This window comes from Scomber japonicus, chromosome 10, assembly GCF_027409825.1.
Source record: "Scomber japonicus isolate fScoJap1 chromosome 10, fScoJap1.pri, whole genome shotgun sequence".
NCBI lineage: Eukaryota > Metazoa > Chordata > Actinopteri > Scombriformes > Scombridae > Scomber > Scomber japonicus.
Window position 1 is genome coordinate 10,208,505 of NC_070587.1, and position 19,721 is coordinate 10,228,225.

The window sequence follows — 19,721 nt, forward strand, 5'->3', positions numbered from 1 at the left end:
TGCATTTAATCAAGCTAATTAACCAACTGACATTTACCCATATTTCCCTGATTATCTCCAAAAGCACTTAAACACATCAAAAGGGATGGCCACTTTTTCCTTTCAACTTTATGGTACATCCATATAACAATCATTATGTAACTCATAAAATCAGATTGTCTGTCTTTGAAATGTAAGTGGAAAATTTGATTTACAGTTTCCAACAGCGATCATCAACACCAGAGAGGCTGATATGTGAGTGGCTATTTCATTTTCAAGCATCTGCCCATTGGATTAAAAAAATGTCCAATAAATCACCAGCCTGCACAGCCATATGGTTACAGCTGTTAAGTATTTAAAGGTGCAGTGTATGGAGTTTGGTGGCAGGCAGAAATGGAATACAATATTGATAAGTATGTTTGAAAATAAATGAGAATCGTGTTTTTGTTGCCTTCGCCATGTTGCATTGTCATGTTTCTACAGTTGCCCAGAATGGACAAACCAAACACTCTCTAGAGAAGACCTTTCACATTTGTCATGAGTTTTGCAGCCCACATAGGTTCTACTACATGCCTGAAAGGGAGCGGTGAGAGTGAGGGGTGCAATTTGCAACCTCTCCAATAAATGCCACTAAATCCTGCACACTGGTCCTTTAAGTCACAGTCTATGACTTCGGTATGATGTAGCAGTATGATTATATTTTTTCCCCTACCTGCATATCTTGAATATCTTAAAGGATATAAATTCCAGGAAAAGAAATAAAAATGTTTTGCATAGTGGGATAGTTTTCTTCTGCTATACTTCCTGCAGTTGTATCTAACTATTAAGCATTTATAGATGGTATATAAAGAATTAATAAATGCTTTGATACACATTTAACATAAAAATTGATATGTTTATTATGTATAGTTAAATTATTTAGTATAGTCTCTAACTATAACACCTTCTGTGAAGCATTAGTAACCACTCATTAATGAATAACTGACTGATAATGAAACACAGTTGTAATAATGAGATATCACATTTATTTATTCATTTATCTATAAATGCTTATTTATATCCCTAAATTTAATTATTTACACATTTATTTATAAATACTTTCTCTTCACACTGTATGACAACTGAGCAAGCATAATCTGCTGATGAAGGCCATAACATGCAGCTGAAACCTCATTTGCCTGTGAATGATTTGTCCATGTGTAAATACACTATGTTATAATGCGTTGTTAGTCATTCATTATCTCTTTAACAGCAGATATGGAAGCTTCATGGGGGGATTTTTGATTAATGCATTAACACATACTTAAAATGTTCATTTATCTGTTTACAATAACATTACAGTGTATTGCAGGAGTCTTTATCATTATTGTGTCCTAATATGTTTATTTATGCAAGAAAAAAAAAATGGACGAACTCAGTAACAACACCAATGCTTGGATCAAATTAAGTGTACAACTGGTGATAAAAGCCTCATAAACTGTAGTCTAAAGATGGATTATGTTCCACGCATGTCCCAGATTATATTTCCTGCCAATTTAATTTAATTTCTCAGCCGAATTCCCCATCCAATCACATTCCATTGCTCTGTCTCATCCACCCACACATAAACACACACACACACACACACACACACAATAAAACAGATGGACGAGCTCTGGTACTAACCTCTCGCAAACTCGTACAGTCCAGGCAGCAATGATCCACAGAGAGATGCTGAAGACCAGCAACACCGTCCCGGGGCAGATAGTCATGAGGGTTTTCATTACAAATCGTGTGTTAAAATGCACCTGCAACACACACACACACACACACACACACACACACACACAAACTTTTTTTTTCAAGGGTTCATATTGCATAACTCTGAATTGCCATCCTATACACTGTTTCCCACACAGAGTTGATGTTTTAGTAATTAGTCTTCTCAGTAGCTTCTGATAGTGGCAGCACTTGGAGTATCTCCACTGTAATTGGAGTCGAGATTGGGGCTCGCCCTATGACTCGGGTCAAGCTATACAGTATCTTGTGTAATTGACCTATTTCACAGTAGTTTTATCTGTGGCTAGTTGGTCAATAAGAGGCAGAGACTGTCAACTTGAGGCAGATGGATAATCTGAGAGCAACAGTTGAGCCCTGGAAGGGTTAAACAGCTGATAAATGAGTTGTCATGATGGAGCTGCACTTCTATGGTAGCTTCACCTCCTCTTCTCATCACTGTACCCTGAGGGTCAGAGTAGCGCCATTGCAGATACACTCGCAACCTGCTAAATTACTCATCAAAAATCTACTCCATCTCTCCTGCTGTCCTCCTCTTCTCCTCCTCCTCCTCGTAGTTTGCATATTCCCACTATCCTCTGCATCTCTACTGATTTTACAATAATGTTAATAGTTTAAAGTCATTTCAAACCTGCCATAAATAATTTATTGCATGGCTTGTACACATTTCTCTGCTCTCCTATTTCAATCTCATTCTTTCTTTTCATGCCCCATTTGAGCCGTATGCAATATCTTGTTCCCATTTCACACTCCCATCTCATATTGTATTATGAAAGATCAGCTGTAGCTTACATTTAAGTCTCTATGCATAGTGATAACAAAAGGATAGAAGGAGCATTTGAACTCATAGATGAAATAAAGAGGATGACTAGAAAGACAGAGCAGAAGAAAGGACTTGTTGGAGAGATAGAGACCAAGGATGAAAGGGACATCACGGACACAGATTTAATTCGAAGCAAAGAGCCCTTGACCTTAATAACTTTATAGCTCACCTCGTTCTGGCTAAACCTTTGACAACCACACTCTTGAATGCACACTGCACAGATATAAACCCTTTCTGACCTTATTTAGGGCACCTATACTCCTAGAGGAGGCGTCTGTGAAGAGTTTGCTGTGGAGAAGCATGACTCTGGCGATGAGGTAGAGGCGCAGGAACATGGGCACGCTCAGCACCATGTCTAGGTCAGCCTCAGCCTGTGATGGCGCATAGGAGAAGGCCAGTCGTGCCCGCCACTGAAACTTAAAGTCCCCGGGCACAGGATGCACCGCAGACACAAGCAGCTCCAGAGCAATCAGGAGAACCCTCTCCATCGTCATGGCGATGCGCCAGTCGTCCGCTCCGTTGTCGATGACAAACAGCTGCAGGGACAGGAAGGACATGCAGAGAGTTAAGTGAGGAGAGGAGTTAAGACTTATTTTAATGCATGGCTGTGCAAACTTTTCATCATCACCCTCTGCCTGCACAGTCCACTCATCAGTAGCTACAGCGGACTGATCTGATGATTAAAGGAATCGGTGGCAATTTAGAGTAAATGCCTTTTTCCTGAGATGTAAAACACCATCCATCTAATCAGTAATCTATTCAGTCTCCACACAGTGCTTTGGCTCATTTTCATATAACCTACAACTCTTGTCTTGCTAAAATTAAACTAGAGATGCCACGTCATCTGGAGTAGTGCCAGTAAACACTGGTCCTTAATTATCACAATCTCAATATTTTTCTGAAAGACGACTATGCCAGTCCTTCGAGCATGTGCCTAACGATGTTACTTTAATTGTAACTTCCCCCCGCCGTGTGTTGATGTTTTGCGTTTGTAATTGCTGTAGTTAATCTTTATACTGTTGCCAAAGCCGTTGTTATAAGGAAGTGCTAAGAGCAGGTTTCATTACAGGGTCCCTCCTCCAAACGGTGCTGACAGGAATTGGGGGTGGTGGTGGGGCTGATTAGAGAAGGCGTTGGAGAGAGATGGGTGGAGTGCGGAGGAAATGAAGAGACAAAGATAGGGACGAGGAAATATCAGGAAAAGGAGGACACTGCAAAAAAACAAAAACAAAATAAAAAAACAACAACAAACAAACCTCCACTGAAAATTGTTCTTCTATTTTCTTTAACAAGAGTAATTACAAGTTTCTAGCACAAAGAACATGAGTTCCTCCACATAATAAAGCATTTTGGATTTTTATTGGATAGTCAAGTGGCAGACAGGGCACATGGAGAGAGAGATGGTTGTGACATGCAACATACAACTCAAATTGGAAATAGGTTGAAATCTTCAGATATCACACACACAAAGTGCAGTGGAAAGAAAAGGTTAAAGAGAGAGATAGACACAAGATAAAGGCTAAAAAGAAAGGCCTAGGTACAGTGTGAAAAATGAGGAACTTCTCTGCTGTAAATCAGCTGGGTTTACCAGTTGCTGTACTGCCTGGAGAAACAGCCGGAGCTAACAATTGCTTTTTACCACATGATTCATCTCAAGGGCTTTTAACCCACACAAACATTTATTAAGGACAACAAAACAAATACAATAATAGTTCAAATGTCAGAACAAGCGGGCATGACAGCTGCTCTGTGTTGTGGCCAAATGGTCACTGCCATGATAAAAGCTCTGCTACTTCCTCAAACTGCTATGGACACACACACTGTATATTTCATCATTATCTATATCCAGCTCAGCAGGATGTGTGTGTTTTCCTTGTTCTACTGTTGTAACGTGTGTGCACACATGTAGACAACATGTGTACAAACACACACATGTAGCCAACGCACACGCCTGAGTCATCGTGTAAGCTATCATTTGAACCGTGGGTCAAACACTGGCTGTATTCTTTAATGATTTCAGTGAGCAAATGTGTGTGTTTGTGTGTGTGTGTACTGTACTTGTGTGTATTTGTGTATGCCTGAGTGAGTTTGAGAGAGAGTGTGCAGACCCAGCCTCGTCATGGTGACTGTTGCCAAGGCGACAACATCAAAGAGCAGCCAAGCTTAATTAGGATCCCCAGCGAGAGGGAGTGAAAGAGAGAGAGAGCGAGAGAGAGAGAGGGAGAGAGAGAGAGAGAGAGAGAGAGAGAGAGAGAGAGAGAAAGCGGGACGGAGAGGGCAAAAAAGAGAGAAAGAGTCAAAAAGAGAGAAAGGCAGAGAGAGACAAAGTAAGAATAAAGAAAAAAGGATATACAGGAGAAAAAAGACAGAGGTGAGTATGACAGTGAGTGGAGAGGTACAGACAGGTTGTCTAACTCTTGTGTTCTCTGCAAAGACTTGCAAAGGTTTTGGTGTACGTGTGTGTGCTCACAATTTGGGACTCACTTCCTGTTTGGGGACAAAAAGCTGCTCCTCACGAGGTAAACCAATACATTTAGAGCTAATGTTATTTGTTAAAATTGGTGTTATGAATGGGTTTAGGCATGTATCAATAGGATAAGTCAGATAAGTCTCCGGAAAATGAATGTGAGTCGATGCAGTGTCCTCCTGAGTCATAAAAATACATTTCTGCATGTGTGTGTGTGTGTACTCGTTTGAGCCAGCGAGTAGAGCACCAAACTTCATAGATATTCATTCACACTTAAAGAACACTGCTTTTGTCTAGAAACCTGTCGTCACCCATTCTACTTTACTCGCAGTGTGCGTGTGTGCCTGTGTGAGACAGAGCCTTTCCAGCAGCCCCAACTCTCTCTCTCTCCATCTCCCTTTCTGTTTTTCCTCCCTCCAACATCCCTTGCTCCCCTTCCTTCTCTGAATGTCATCTCTCCAATTCAAAACGGAGGTGATCCAGTTTCTTGCCACTGGAGGAAATGAGCGCCCTCCCTTCCTGTCCTGTCCTCCCTCGCACTCCTGCTGTCGGTCTTTTCCTGGCTAAATCGCCATGAGGAAGGGATAAATAATTAAATTCCATTAGGAAAGTAATCTGTCAATGGGAGTGAGTGAGTGCCACTGCCCCTACATGACCAGGACGAAGAAAGGGAATAAGCCAGGAGGGTGGAAAAGTGGGTAGGGAGTAGTGTGCAGGTAGGGATTGTTTATATTTGTGTGTGTGTGTATGTGCACGAGAGAGTCCAAAACAAACTGTCAGCTCTATGAGGGGGGAAACAGGAAGGAAGGTCAGACAACAGCAAAGCTAAATAAACTTGGACATAAAAAACATAGCCCATAGGGAAAAATGAACTCGATCATGGGGAAAAAAATGTTTGTTGTGTTGTTTTCTTAATTCTAACAAAATATGGCATTAGAGGGCAGAGGGCACGGGACAAGGAAAAGGAATGGAAAGTGGACAGGACAGAAGGAGGGCACAGCAAGAAAAAACAGAGAAAAAACAGAGAGCAGGCCAGCGGGAGAGGAGGGAGACAAAAAAAAGAAAATGTGTGATAAGCTGAGGTCTTGTTGCAGGTGAGGGATTTGAGAGGACGCTCTGCACCTCAAGCATCTTTCACTTGCACATAAGCAGACTGCTCAAGAAGATTGTCACCCTTCCATCTTTTCTCCGCCATCCATCCATCTATCCATCCATCCATCCATCCATCCATCCATGTTTCGACCTCTTCCAATCCTTGCGGCTATAGTACCTTGGGAATCGTGTTAAGTCCCTGATTGCGGATGTCCTCTCATCATGGAACCAGATGCACTGCTGGCCAGACTCTGCCAAGCAAGACATGTGGGGACAATTTTGCACACATACATGTGCACGCACGCGCATCCAGACGGCCTTGTCAAATGGAGTGCAGAGTCTAAAAAAAGAGCTGGATGCAGGCAAATGAGCCTCAAGTTGGAATTTCCCACGGGAGGGAAAAAGACTAAACCCCAGTCAGGGATGGAGACGGCCCTAATCACTGAAGGAGACAGTGATAGAGCGAGCACAGAAACACTGAAAAGTGTGCATGCATACTTTTATACACACATCACACCTCTGGGAAATGTCTGGGTCCTACAGCATGGAAATCCCTCAAACAGGCAGAAAATAACTGGGGCAAGCCCCACACACACACGCACATGCACACACACACACGCACACACACACACACACACACACACACACACACACACACACACACACACACACACACACACACACACACAGGCCAGATATGCACACCCAGATATACGTGAATATGCAGAGAGGATAACACGCTTTCCTTGACTGTAATTGCAGCTCTGAGGGAACACCCCCATGGCTGTTTTTACGCAGCCGAGAGAAAAAGAGAGGAAAGGTAGGAGAGAGGGTGCCATGGAAGTGTAAAGTAAGTGTTAGAAAGTGTGAGAGATGAGGAAAGGTTCACTGTTTTGGTGTGTGCATGAGTGATGTTGCCTATAGTCTGCTACTAGAAAGTCTAAAAACAGTAACTTGGAGTGAGTGAAGAAAGGATTCCACCAGTAGTGCCTGGAGAAATTTCCATCAATCAATGCAAATAAGACAAAAAAACTGTGTTACTAAAAACGGCCACAGACTAGCAAGATACAAAGGGCATCTGGTAAATTAGCATTTCTAAGAAGTAAGTGGGTGAAATGCATCTTTCATGTCTACAGTCTTTAGAGGACACTGTGTTTTCCCTCACCCTCTTTTTCTCGCCCATTATAGTTCCCAGGGAGGATGTACATTATGCAGAATCTGCAGCACATGACATCATGAAATGACCGTCCAAGTACGAGACATCTTAGGACTGCATGCAGATTCGCTTTAAAGATGATAAACCCTTTTGGAAGACTGCTGCTCACTTTATTTTCCTAATGCCATCTGCTTGCCTTTGAGTAGCTGTGAGTGCCAGGCTGGTGTCTTCTTGATCAATGGACTACTTCTAAAATCCTCCAAAAGTAACCCAATAACACAGTTCACTAATGCTTAAAGTGCACTAATGGACTGGAGAAACATCCCTTTCTCAGTCACTCTCTTAGAGTTTCTATTTGATTAGTTTTAACTAAAATTAAATTTTTGCCTTTCAAGTCTGTATTTCTTGCAAGTTTATGAGCTAAAATGCATGCATTTCATTCTAGAGTTAATGTGTGTCTTGTTGCTGGGTATGTAAACGCTTCTCTCTCTTTCTGTCTCTCTCCCTCTCTCCCTCTCTCTCTGTGTATGTGTGTATGTGTGAAAAAAGAAGAGAAGGCCACTGGTGAGCTGGCAGATAAGTGAGTCACGCAACAGACCTGAACTTCAAATACATGCACAGACATGCACAGACGTCCCTGGATGCGCCATAAAACACATGAAAGATGAAGGTGCAAGCTTCCTAAATTCATATGTTTTAAGCAAAGATTTAGCCTTGTTTTGGCTATGAATCATTTATCATTCGTCATAAACCACATGACCATTTGGAAACATAATAATAGCTTGGCTTAGGCCGACCAAATTTCAATCCATTATTTCTGACCAATATCAGCCAATTGAGTGTAACATTAACTCAGACTAATGGTGTGGGGTTGCACAGATTGGTCGGTCAATCACAGCATACTTAAAATGTCCCCTGAGGTCTTGATGGTGATAAAAATTGCTGCTGAAATTCTACCTGTACAATAGTAGACTCTATCTGTCAAGAATTTTTCTGAACAGTAACAAAGAACAAGGATAACAACCTCAGAAAAAGTAAACAAGCTTAAAGTCAATAGTAAAAAGTAAAAGTGAGACAAAAAGGGACAAATAGTCGAGGACAAAAACAGCATCACAAAAACATAAAGCAGGCATTCAAAAGTGTCTCCTTACAATTTCTGTTCACTTTTCTTTACATAAGAAAATCTCTGAAACATTCCTTCAGTCGGTACAACACAAAATGATCTGTCACAGTCCAGCAAGAAAATGGTTACCATGGTTATACTGTTGAAGTTGATACCATCTTGATTGTAATAGCATTGGTTCTTCGTGTTGGTGCTCATATTATGTGGTTATTAAAATGCTTTGCAAAAATCTGAGAATGGGAGGAGATGACAAATGTGCCTGAATAAACAAAAAATAATATTGCATAATGGACAAGATTACATAATTTACCTGTTTAAGGGGGTTTCCCTGTTTCAAAACACTTCCACTGTAGCACATGTAGTCTACATACACTAGGTTTTCATTGATGTTTATCAGAAATATTTCAGTATACCTTGAAGCCATGATGATACACTTCCTGATTTTGTTGTACTCCTGAATTTGTCACGGAGGCCCAAAACACCTAAATATTAACTCAGCTCACTGGTGAAAGTTTTAAGTTTTAACTGAGAACTCGGGGGCCACTGTGAGTGTATCTCTAAGGATAAAACCTGATATAAATGAGGTTGTTATTAGTTAGGTTAAAGCTGCGCATGTATTGAGGAATCTTCAAATAACTAGGTAAACTTTCTTAAGATGCTTTATGCAACACAATGCTGCACACATCTGAACTCTCAATGTACAGAAGTACATTTGTCAAAGTGTAGGAACAAACGGTGCTATTAAGAGCTGAAATTATTTATTCCAGACGGGTTTCAGATAACCTTTTCACCGAGCCATGGCCAGAATGGACTGATGGCCACTTGCAGTCCAATCTTGTGCTTTTATGCAAATTACACAGCAGAGCTGGAAATACCAGAAAGGACACACCAATAACCACATGAACTAGCATCTGAGAGTTGCACCTTTTTTGCCAAGGTTTAATATATTATCAGGACAAAGAAAGGTTTATTTCTCCCATAGAGGGAGACATTCTTGAAAGGATCTCTCACATTTTATAATGTTTGACCTTAGCCTTGTACAAAATCCCAGGAAATATGAATATTTTAGTCACTTTTATATATCACTTTTATATATCATTGTAGCATGGGCACTTTAATTATTGTATTACAGTGCCATGCTAGCTGTGTCTGTGAAGTATATAAACAGTTTGCAATTTCCTGATGGGAATTCTTATTACTTCTCAGCCCTGAAGTGTAATTGGCACCATGACGTTAACATTTGTGTTCTTCAGTAAAATGTCTTAACAAAGATTGGCTGGATTGCCATGAACTCTGGTGCAGACATCCATGTCCCCATCATAATGAACTGTAATGACTTTATGGATCCTAACCTTTCATCCAGCACCATCATCAAGTCAAAGCCTTTTGTTATTAATTACCAAATATTTGCAAATTTGAACTCAAAATGAGCACATTGTCTTCAACATATACAGTGCTATAGTTAGCATTTAGCCTTAAAGCACAACTGTGCTTATGTACATTGTCACAAAACAGCGAGCATAGCTTTCGACTCTTCATCACTTAAACAACCAAGTTTGTCCCTCTATAGACTGATGATCAATATGTACAGTAGTTTGATTTTTTTAAGTCGTTTGATTAACTTGAGGGACTTACTGTAACAGTAATAATAATGATAATAATAAAACACACATTCATAATTCTATAACAATGTATAAAATCTATTTTTTCGCATTTAATCCCTTAATATAGTGATATATAGTAAACATAGTATAATTTGACAGTGTGCTAATTTGTACACTATTTTCATCCAATCATTTCATCAAACATTTTTTATTGAACTAAACATTCACTAAACTAATGAAACAAATTAAGGAAAAACCAGCAGTGTCACAACTGTAATGTTCTCACTTAATAGCAAACAATTCTCATGTCAGCCTCTTGTCTCTTTTGTCTTTCCTGTCATTTTTCACTTTAACACTGCAATGAGCTTTAAAACACACTCTTGCTTCATGTTCATGTACAGTATGTTTCTATTTGCTTCATTCAGAGAACAATAATCTCTCTATCATAACAAACTAATCACTGAAAACAAAATAGGAGTTAATAGGAACTTAAACTCTTTGTTTTGAATACAGTAAATAACAGAAATTTGCAATATGTCATGAGTGCAGATGTGGTGCACTGTAGTCTGGTTTTATTGTTTTTCCTAGTTTCATGCTGAGCACAATTGTTTTGGGCTTTCCCCTGACAGATTAAAAGAGACAGTGAAGATGGAGAGAGTGGAGGGAGAGGAGACAAACGTCCTAAAGAGAAGAGCAGAAAGGAAAGATGTGAGAGAGGAATATCGCAGATAAACACAGTGTGAAAAGGGGACAAGATAAAAGCATAAAAATAAGAGCATAGGGGTTTTCAGAAGGAGAGAAACGCACACAAATGTTTAAGTACAACAGGAGGAGGTGAATAGGTGAGAAGTTGAATACTGAGTAACAAGGGAGGAGAGGAGTCACGAAGAAAGGATGTGAAACTCAGCAACAAAATTGAATTGAGGCCCAGTGGAGGAGAAGGGAGACGGCTCTAATCTGATAATGACAGAGAAGCAGATGGAGAAAGAAAAGGGAAAAAAAAGAAAAAGAGAGGCACAATGATGGTGGTGAACAAAAAGTACTGAGATAAAAGACATGAGGAGAGAAGGCGATGGAGATCAGAGAGAGAGAGAGAGAGAGAGAGAGAGAGAGAGAGAGAGAGAGAGAGAGAGAGAGAGAGAGAGAGAAAGGTGGTATAAATGCCAACAAAATGTGATAACATCATTCTGATCTCTAGCAACTCTGACTTTCCAACCTTCTGCACAAATATGTGTGCATGTGTGTGTTTGTCTATGTGTGTTGAATGTGTGTACGTGCATGTAATATCCTGTTACATGCTGGGCAAAATGCTCCAGCAGAGTGTGTCATAATCTGAGAATGAGATCTTTATTGAACAATGCCTTTCATTTTGCACGGCATCACCTCTCATGGTGTCTGTGTGTGTGTTTGAACAATCCAACAATAAAAAAGGGAGACAAACTGGTTCTTCTTATGCTGCTTATGCATGTAAGCAAACAGGCTTGGTGCCAGCGGGCAGGTACTGAACAATAAATGCAACATGCTTGTAATAACAAACATGGAAGTAGGTTTGCATGTGCAGACATAACAATGGGAAACAACAACACATTTTAACTGAGCACAGCTGTTGTTTGCCAGTAAGCGGTTTCAGCATGTAACTCTCTAAATGATTTTTTTCTGTTTCTGTACATTAAAAAAAAGCTACAATGTGTTAATTAGGCTAGCTGTCTACCCCTGCCTCCTACATGTATATTTAATCTTAGCAAAAAAGGTGGACAGTACGCGTATCCAACAAGGTACAAGTATATGGCAAAAAGCAGCAACAAATGTCAGCTGGTCAAAACTTTGCAATAAATATGTGGGAGCTTGCAAAGTTCAGTGTGTATACTGCCTCTCCTTTTTCTTTAATGGAAATTGATCTTCTCATCTAAATCTGGAAAGAGAACAAATAAGCACATTTCTCAATATGTTATCTCTAAGTATTATCTAATTACTACCTTTAAAGTAGTTCATCAACATTTAACAGTGCAGTGTGTAGGATTTAGTAGCATCTCGCAGTGAGGTTGCAGATTGCTATCAAATGAATACTTCCCCCTACGTCCCCCTTCCAAGCATGTAGGAGAACCTATAATGGGCACGAAACTCACCTGAAGAACTGTTAACCTGATTCTGCAGTTGTCAGCTGTACGGGTGTGTTTAGTGTCTTTTAGCTCATTGTTTTGTTTTTTATGGCCTTCAACTTTATTATGATGGTTCATTCTCAACGCTCTCATCGGAGTTGTTTCCAGAAGCAGCAGGCGGCTTTTTCAGTGAAAATTAGAAACTAGCTGGTAAACAATGTGACGCATTTAGCAGGTAAAGTGACAGGAACAAAGAAGAGCTGAAAGGATAATAAAGATTGGACCAGAAACATGACTCCGAGTGAATGCTAATATTGGGCTCTATCTGCTGCATGTGTATATAAGCAACTGCTTGCCAATAAATTCATCATATTAACTTAAAATTTGTCACATTGTGTTTCCAGCTTATTTCTGCTGCTCCCAAGTGTAAGTGATTTCAGTTTACAATTTTCGTTAGGTTTTTGTTAAGTTTGTTAAGTTTTTAAGTTACAAAGTTTACAGACTGACTGCCTGTTTCAACATTGCATGATACAGTTTAGTTGTTCAATGAGGGTTTTACCTCATAATAAAGTTGTTCACATGAACTATTGGCTTGTTTAAGACCTGTCTGATCACCTTAAAGTCCCAGATCTCAGTAATTACTAATTCCTTTAGTGCAATGTTATTATAACCGATAAACTGCAAAAATAAAAAGTTGTTATAAACTAGATTCGTCATTTGAAGCTGTCTGTTGTGAGGTAAAATGCTTATAAATTATCACCGTCCTTACACCAAATATCATAAAGTGATTTGGGATTAAATCCGAACACCACCTCCCCCACCCTTCTGTGCTTCCAACCCACACCTTTGCAGCACCCTCCCCAAACTCCTAACTTCATTTAATCAAAAGGAATTATTTCTCAAAGAGATTAACAGTAGACCAGTTTATCTCGGTCTGTCTCTCTCCCTCCCTCTATGTCAGCCTTACAGTAGCTATTCTCAATCTCTACCTGTCGGTATTAGTGTGCCTGTCACGTGCGGCAGCCACAGTGTGCGTGGGTGGATGACTGACTCCGTATGTGAATGTGACATCAAACTTGTGAGCAGAAACAAGGGTCCTTTTATCAATGAATGCTTTATACACAGACATACACTTGCACGTGCATGGTACGAGTGTGCATCGACTCGTTTTTTGTCCTTAATCTTAATACACAGTGGCTGCCTATTACAGACTGATTACCAGTCTATCAGTCCCTGTATATGACAGTGAATAATCAACAGTCATCCAGTTATTGATCCAGAGATGGAAAGCCTGAAATTCGAAGCAAAAGGCATCAGAATCCCTATCACGGATGTGCTGGAACTTTAATAGACATTTCCTGCAACATCCAAGTTATGAAGTAATGAAAAAACAGAACAACATTAAACTAATATGTGGTTAGATGGATGACTGTGGCTCTGTGGTTTAGCTGGTGGGAGTAATAGCTGGTGTGGGGGCACTCAATGGGTCTGATTCCCTCAAGGCTCCCATAAATAGTCAATGTGCATCGATTGCAAATGGCTTCAGATGAAAACCCCAGCTAAATGACTGTGGTACCATTATATTAGTGAAATGACAAACACCAAAACAGATATCATGAAGCATGAAAGCATTTCTGATTGATTGTTTCAGCTGTACCAGAGATTGAGGCTGTGTGTGTTTGTGTTCCTGGCTTGTGTAAGCGTCCACATGTTTATGTGTGTTTTCTGTGCATTTATTGAATGATTGTTATTGGCAGAGCGTATCTTTAAAATTCTGTGTATATCAACTCGATGCAAAGCCATGACTGTTTTGTCGATCCCTCTAAGACTCTCATTAATGTCATTAATTGGCTGGAGCCAACATACACCTGAGTCCCTTGGTCTATCTCAGGAGTCCAAGCAATGGCAACGTAATGTGCATACTACAGAGACAGCTCAGATGTGCTTTTGCTTATATTTGAATAAAAACACTCTTAAACAAAAGCTACAGGCATTACAGCCATTATTGGCTCTTTTGGCTTATTCACAATCTTGCCAAGATTTAGACGAAAAAATTGATTGATACAACTCTTAGTGTTTATCAGCAGCTGTAGCTTAGTTTAGCCTAATGGTTGGCAATGGGGAAACAGCTAGTGTGGTTCTAACCAAAGGTAACAAAATCTGCCCACCGGCTCCTCTAAAGCTCAATGACAAGCTTTGATTTTATGGGACGTTATGTGTGTGTTAAGGCTTATAAACCCTTTACATGCACATTCAAATATAAATACAGACAATATATATATAATGTTTAATGTGTGAGCTTCAGAGAGGCTGATAGATTTGTTATCTTTGGAAAACCAAGTTAGCTGTTTTCCAGTGCTTACAGTCTTTATGCTACACTAGGCTAAGCTAATCTTCTTTTGGCTCTACCTGCATGCTAAATTCACATACATGAGTTGTATTTTGCATGTATTTGACCACTGGACCTATTCATTTGTCCCAAATAGCTTAAGTACTAACTGTACATTTGCTATAAGTCTTTCTCCCTTTCCTCTCCTCTCTGTATTTTTATTCAGTAGTTTCATAAAGCCCTGGGTTAGTGCGAAATTTTCACTCAAGTTGAAACATGGGGTGGGTGCAGGCAAATTCACATCTACTTGCATCTTTCCATTGACTTTATATACTTTCGTACCACCTCTAAAGTAAACTTTGCGTTCTTACTAAACTCTGTAAGCAAGAGAGTGATTAAGCATATTAACCAAAATGTCAAATTGCCCTTTGAATTTCAATTAACACCTTGTTTGTGTCAGTGTGTAAATGTCTGTTGATGCATGTGTTTTACCTGAACCTCCCGGGCATGGTAAGCTATGATGAGGCCCAGCAGTATGACTGTGGACAGGCTGATCAGACACTTCAGGGCCAGAGAATACATGGAGCTCTGTGGAGAGATAAAGGGACATAAACACTTTTAGAAGCATGCTGCACAAACCCATCCACAGATTTTTACCACAATGGTTGTTCTTGAGAGTTCACATTCAGTCACAAGTCAGATTTAACTCAGAGCGAGTCCCAGATTTCAGACTCTGTCATCTTTCATTCCTCTGCTAAAATGGCGTAAGGGTGTACCACAGCAGCACTGACTCAGAATAGACAATAAAAACTAACATTTACCAAACAGACTTTCAAAGGCTGAGCCGAAGAATGGCAGTATTCTACCCGTCAATATCACTCTGCAGTCGAGCTTTAAATCCTCTGCTTGTCTGGTTTCATAGGGCTTATAATCAATGCACTGGGGAACTTCCGATCAATACAACTCATAGCACTTCAGTGGGTTCTTTAACCCCTTCACCTCACACACTCAGAGCACAGCAAAGATTATCATACGCATGTGCACACACAAATACTTTTGTATTAGCAAGAAACACAAGACCCCCACAAATGCACATACTTGGTCTCCATTAGAAAAAAACAAGTAATACACATCAAAAGGATGTACAACAGAGGAAGAAAACCCTAACAAACTGTAGCTGCATGTGTGTATGTAATTTACTGCATCATTTATATTAGACTGTTTTTGTTGCTCTTCTCTGGTGAATTTATGTCCAGTTTAAAAGATATATAATTTTTGGTAACAGCATGTCTGGTCATGTGTGAGCCAAATGTGCTAAGGAATGAACAAATTAATTATTAATGATGCATGCAGAGACCTGTAAATTCATCATACCATTGCTGTTTAGTAGACTTGTCTCTGATGTTTGTAAATTCTACATCAGGACACCTCAATCACAGCACAGAGTATATTAAAGTGCAGGTAACCATAGCAACAGCACTGATGCTTCACACCGTCAGATAATTCTCACTGGAGGAACATACATGGCTTAAACCGACAGTAAGCAAACATGTTAATGATTTGTACACTTTGGTAAGTGGCCTGAGTGCAGCAGAACCCTCTGAGGCATCCTAAAACATGGGCACAAACAATTTTATTTAGGGGAGGAAATGTCACTCCACTTCCCATTCTGCCATTCTTTGCTTTCACCTTGTCCATTATTGTCACACAGCAGGAAACCTTGTTTTGCATTATCACTTTGAAGATAGCACATTTCATTTTATTAGGCTGTTGCAATAATGCCTCGGAGCCAGTCTACCCAAAATCAAGATGAGTGAATTGAAAGACACACTGTCAATCCTTAGAACCTCTATTGGGATGAGAAAAATACTAGAGTGCACAGACGTAGCAATCAGAGAAGTACAATATTAAGCAAATAAATAGAATAAAATATAACAGTGAGCAGATTATAAGTATCATTAAATAACTGAAGTAAATATTATTAGTGCACTATCACCAGGGACACAGTATTAATTATCTTTATGCTCTTTTTAAGGTGTACAACATTAACATACCGTATCCTGCTTTTAACTTTGATGACGAGAACCATTAAAAAGAACAGGCAAGTTTCAGGTAAAACAATATTTTGCCTGTCGATTTATCTGTTAACAAGCAAAAGCATGAATTATGGTGATATCGCCTTACTGATACTGACCTTTTATCAGAGACTGGATTTAGTCAGTGTATTTCATTCATTCATTTTTAATTGAATATTTTAGTGTCAATATTTTGTTTCAAAAGAGTTTCCAACCTGTCAAATATTGGCAAAAAAAGATGCTGCATGTAGATTCAAAATGTCAGGAATCAGTAGTCAAACAAAACATTTATTTAGACAAATTTCCAAAGCTTTAGAAATGTAACTACCGGTAGTCACATTCAGTGCTTTGGTTTGTAAAACTCACAGTCACTGAGTTTATTCATTTGTCTACATGAGCTCAAGGACTATGTTCTGAATTGTAGAATATAATAAACAAAAAATCCCCAAAGCACATTCATTTCCAAGTTCCCCAAGGTCACATGATGACCACAGCCTGCTGACCTTAAGCCTGCAGCATCACTGAGCAGATATTCAGCTAGTTGGATGCTGTTAGGTATTCATTGTCCAGAACACTCTTCATCTGAATGTGCACACTGAGTTGAGGCAAAATATTACTCAGTCTTTCCTTCATGATGTTATTAAGCAGCATCTACATTGCACTTTAGGTTCATGAATATATATTGCAAGTCAGCATCCTGGAAAATACAGAGTGTGTTCGTGTACTATTGTGTGTATTTAGAGTCTGTGTAGATGCTTCATGGCCTTAATGGTATTAATTTAACATGACACACACACACACACACACACACACACACACACACACACACAGTGTAGTTTATTAATCCTCAATGACACCCTCCTCTGATGAGTATTCCTTTTTCCTGTAATTATCACAATATGAGAAGATTGAATATGTGACTCAATGCCTTTTCTACCATTTATATAACACACACTTACACACAAACACATAGAGGCACACTCACTCACTCGCAGAGCATTAAGTAAGTGTTGTTCATTTGTTGCTCATATCAGTCTGGTTACGGGCCACTGCACAACATTGGGAAAATACCATCTTGCCTTGGCTCTCCACTGATTTCCTCTATCAGTTTGCCCAAAGCTCTAGATGTCTTTTGGTCTCTATTTGCCTGTGCTCTCTTTCCCTGTCTCAGGCTGTCTCTCCTCTTCTAACATCTCATTTGTACTCACTGAAGCAAACTAGGTGCAAAGGAGCCAACATTGGCGTGCTAATGGGAAAATTCAGACTTTCAGGATTTCAGCAGCGTATATGTTTTAAATACATAGCCACACTGGTGAGATGAAATGTGATTTGCTTGCATTTACCTACAGCCATCTGTTGTGTGCGTGTGTGTTTTTCAGTTCTGCCTTTCTCATGCAGAGCATTTTGTTTATGCCTGTTAACACTTCACTTACTCTGCATGTAATGTAAATGACTGTGAGGGAGATATGTGTGTACATCTTTGCCTCCTGTTCCTTTTTTACTTTGTTTCATACCATGGGAACTGATAATTTTCCATACTCATTGGCTGGGAGGGGTCCATTCATTTCTAGTAACCGGATTGTATAACTGAACATCTGACACAGGCTTTTTTCTCTGTTATCAACTCTAGAAAAGGCTAGCAACTGAACTCCTAAAGAGTTAAGCCTCAGAGATTGTGATGCTGAAACCATCTAAACTGTGCCATTTGGGGAAATATGATTATTTGCATTTTTGCTGAGAGTTACATGAGAGGATTGATAAATTTAATAAAATTGAATAGAGTGACTTGATCTGTGATGTAAGCATGGAGCTAGCTTAGCTTAGCATTAAAACAGGAAACAGAGGGAAACATCAAGCCTTGCCCTGTGTAACATTAAGATATACACTTCATGGCATTTATAAAACTAAGTAATTGACATTGAATCTTGTTTGCTTAATTCTTATACAAACAGAAATTTAAAAAAAAAACACTTTGTGGGTTTAGAGGGGTTTAACCAGCCATGAGCAGTGACTTCTGGTAGTCTTGACCTCACTGTGAGGTTGCCAGGCAACCAGCGGAGACACCGCACAGCAGACACTTTTTTCAAGGAAGACATTTTGACATGTCACAGCAGGAAAAAGCTCAGGTGTAAATGATAAAATTAATCATGGCTAAATTCCATTTAGCTGTTTCAGTTTCAGCGTCCTGGTGTTGTGCATGCTGGCTCACTGTCACACTGTCATGGCTAATTGGGACGCTGAATAGAAGGGAGCCATCGTTTTCTGTGCAGATTAAACTTTTTAAAGAGTGAACTTCAAAGATGTTAGAAGGAGTATTTTTTTAGTTTGTAGAAATCCAGGCTAGCTAACCACCTCCTCACTCCAGCTCTATGCTTAATGTACAGACAATGGGCCTCTTTTTTTCACAAATATGTAGAAATGTTCTTACTTTGTACACATAATAAGTACAAACGCACAATTACTGACGGATTCATGATGTGCACACCAGCCAATTTTATTGTTACCATTGTATATATGTTAGTGAATCATAATAATTCTAAATTGACAAATGTGTGCCCATTATCAGTAATTAGCATACTACCCATTTCTCTGTATAAGGAAAGCTCTGTTGTAGTGGTGCAGCTGTGAAGAGAGCTGTCAGTCATTACAAGAGGGCCATGATGATACAAATGTAGAAAAACTGTACTGTTAGTGAAATGCAATCAATAGCTTCAGAGGTCGAAGCAAGAAAAGTCAGATATGGCTGGCAAACGTCATTGGAACAACAGCTTGGAGCCCGATTGTGAACCCACTCTCGCCTCCTCACCTTCTTCATTTTGATTTAAAGTTGCAGTAATGTCTTCTGTATTATCCCCATTCGTAACTTTGTGCTTGGGTTCAAATTGAAAAGAAGTATTATTAAACTATTTGACGTCACTACCCAGACTGCATTGCGATGTAAACAACAATGGCAGCCAGTGTTGGCTGCCATTTTTGACTTAAACTTGACTTAAACTACATTTAGTTGAACTACATAGTTTAACTACAATTTGCTGTAACTTGCTGGTACTGTAGTTAAACTGCATCATATTTTGTGCTGCGTCAAGTATGTCAACTACTTTTTGGGTCATTTTATGTAGTTTAACTACTCAATTTACAAACTACAATTTTTGCCAAAAACGTAATATTTTTTATAAAAAATATAATAGAAATTTTATT

General features: G+C 39.4%; 1 protein-coding gene across 1 annotated transcript in view; it reads right to left on the bottom strand.

Annotated features, from left to right (window-relative positions):
- The window catches only part of kcnn3 (potassium intermediate/small conductance calcium-activated channel, subfamily N, member 3), a 43,212-nt gene that overhangs the window by 15,221 nt on the left and 8,270 nt on the right, over positions 1-19,721 (bottom strand). The window contains exons 2-4 of the mRNA XM_053327155.1: positions 14,941-15,036; positions 2,818-3,114; positions 1,645-1,766 (exon numbers count right to left, since the gene is read on the bottom strand). Of these exons, the coding sequence (XP_053183130.1) occupies positions 1,645-1,766; positions 2,818-3,114; positions 14,941-15,036 (515 nt within the window). The remainder of the gene's footprint in view (positions 1-1,644; positions 1,767-2,817; positions 3,115-14,940; positions 15,037-19,721) is intronic.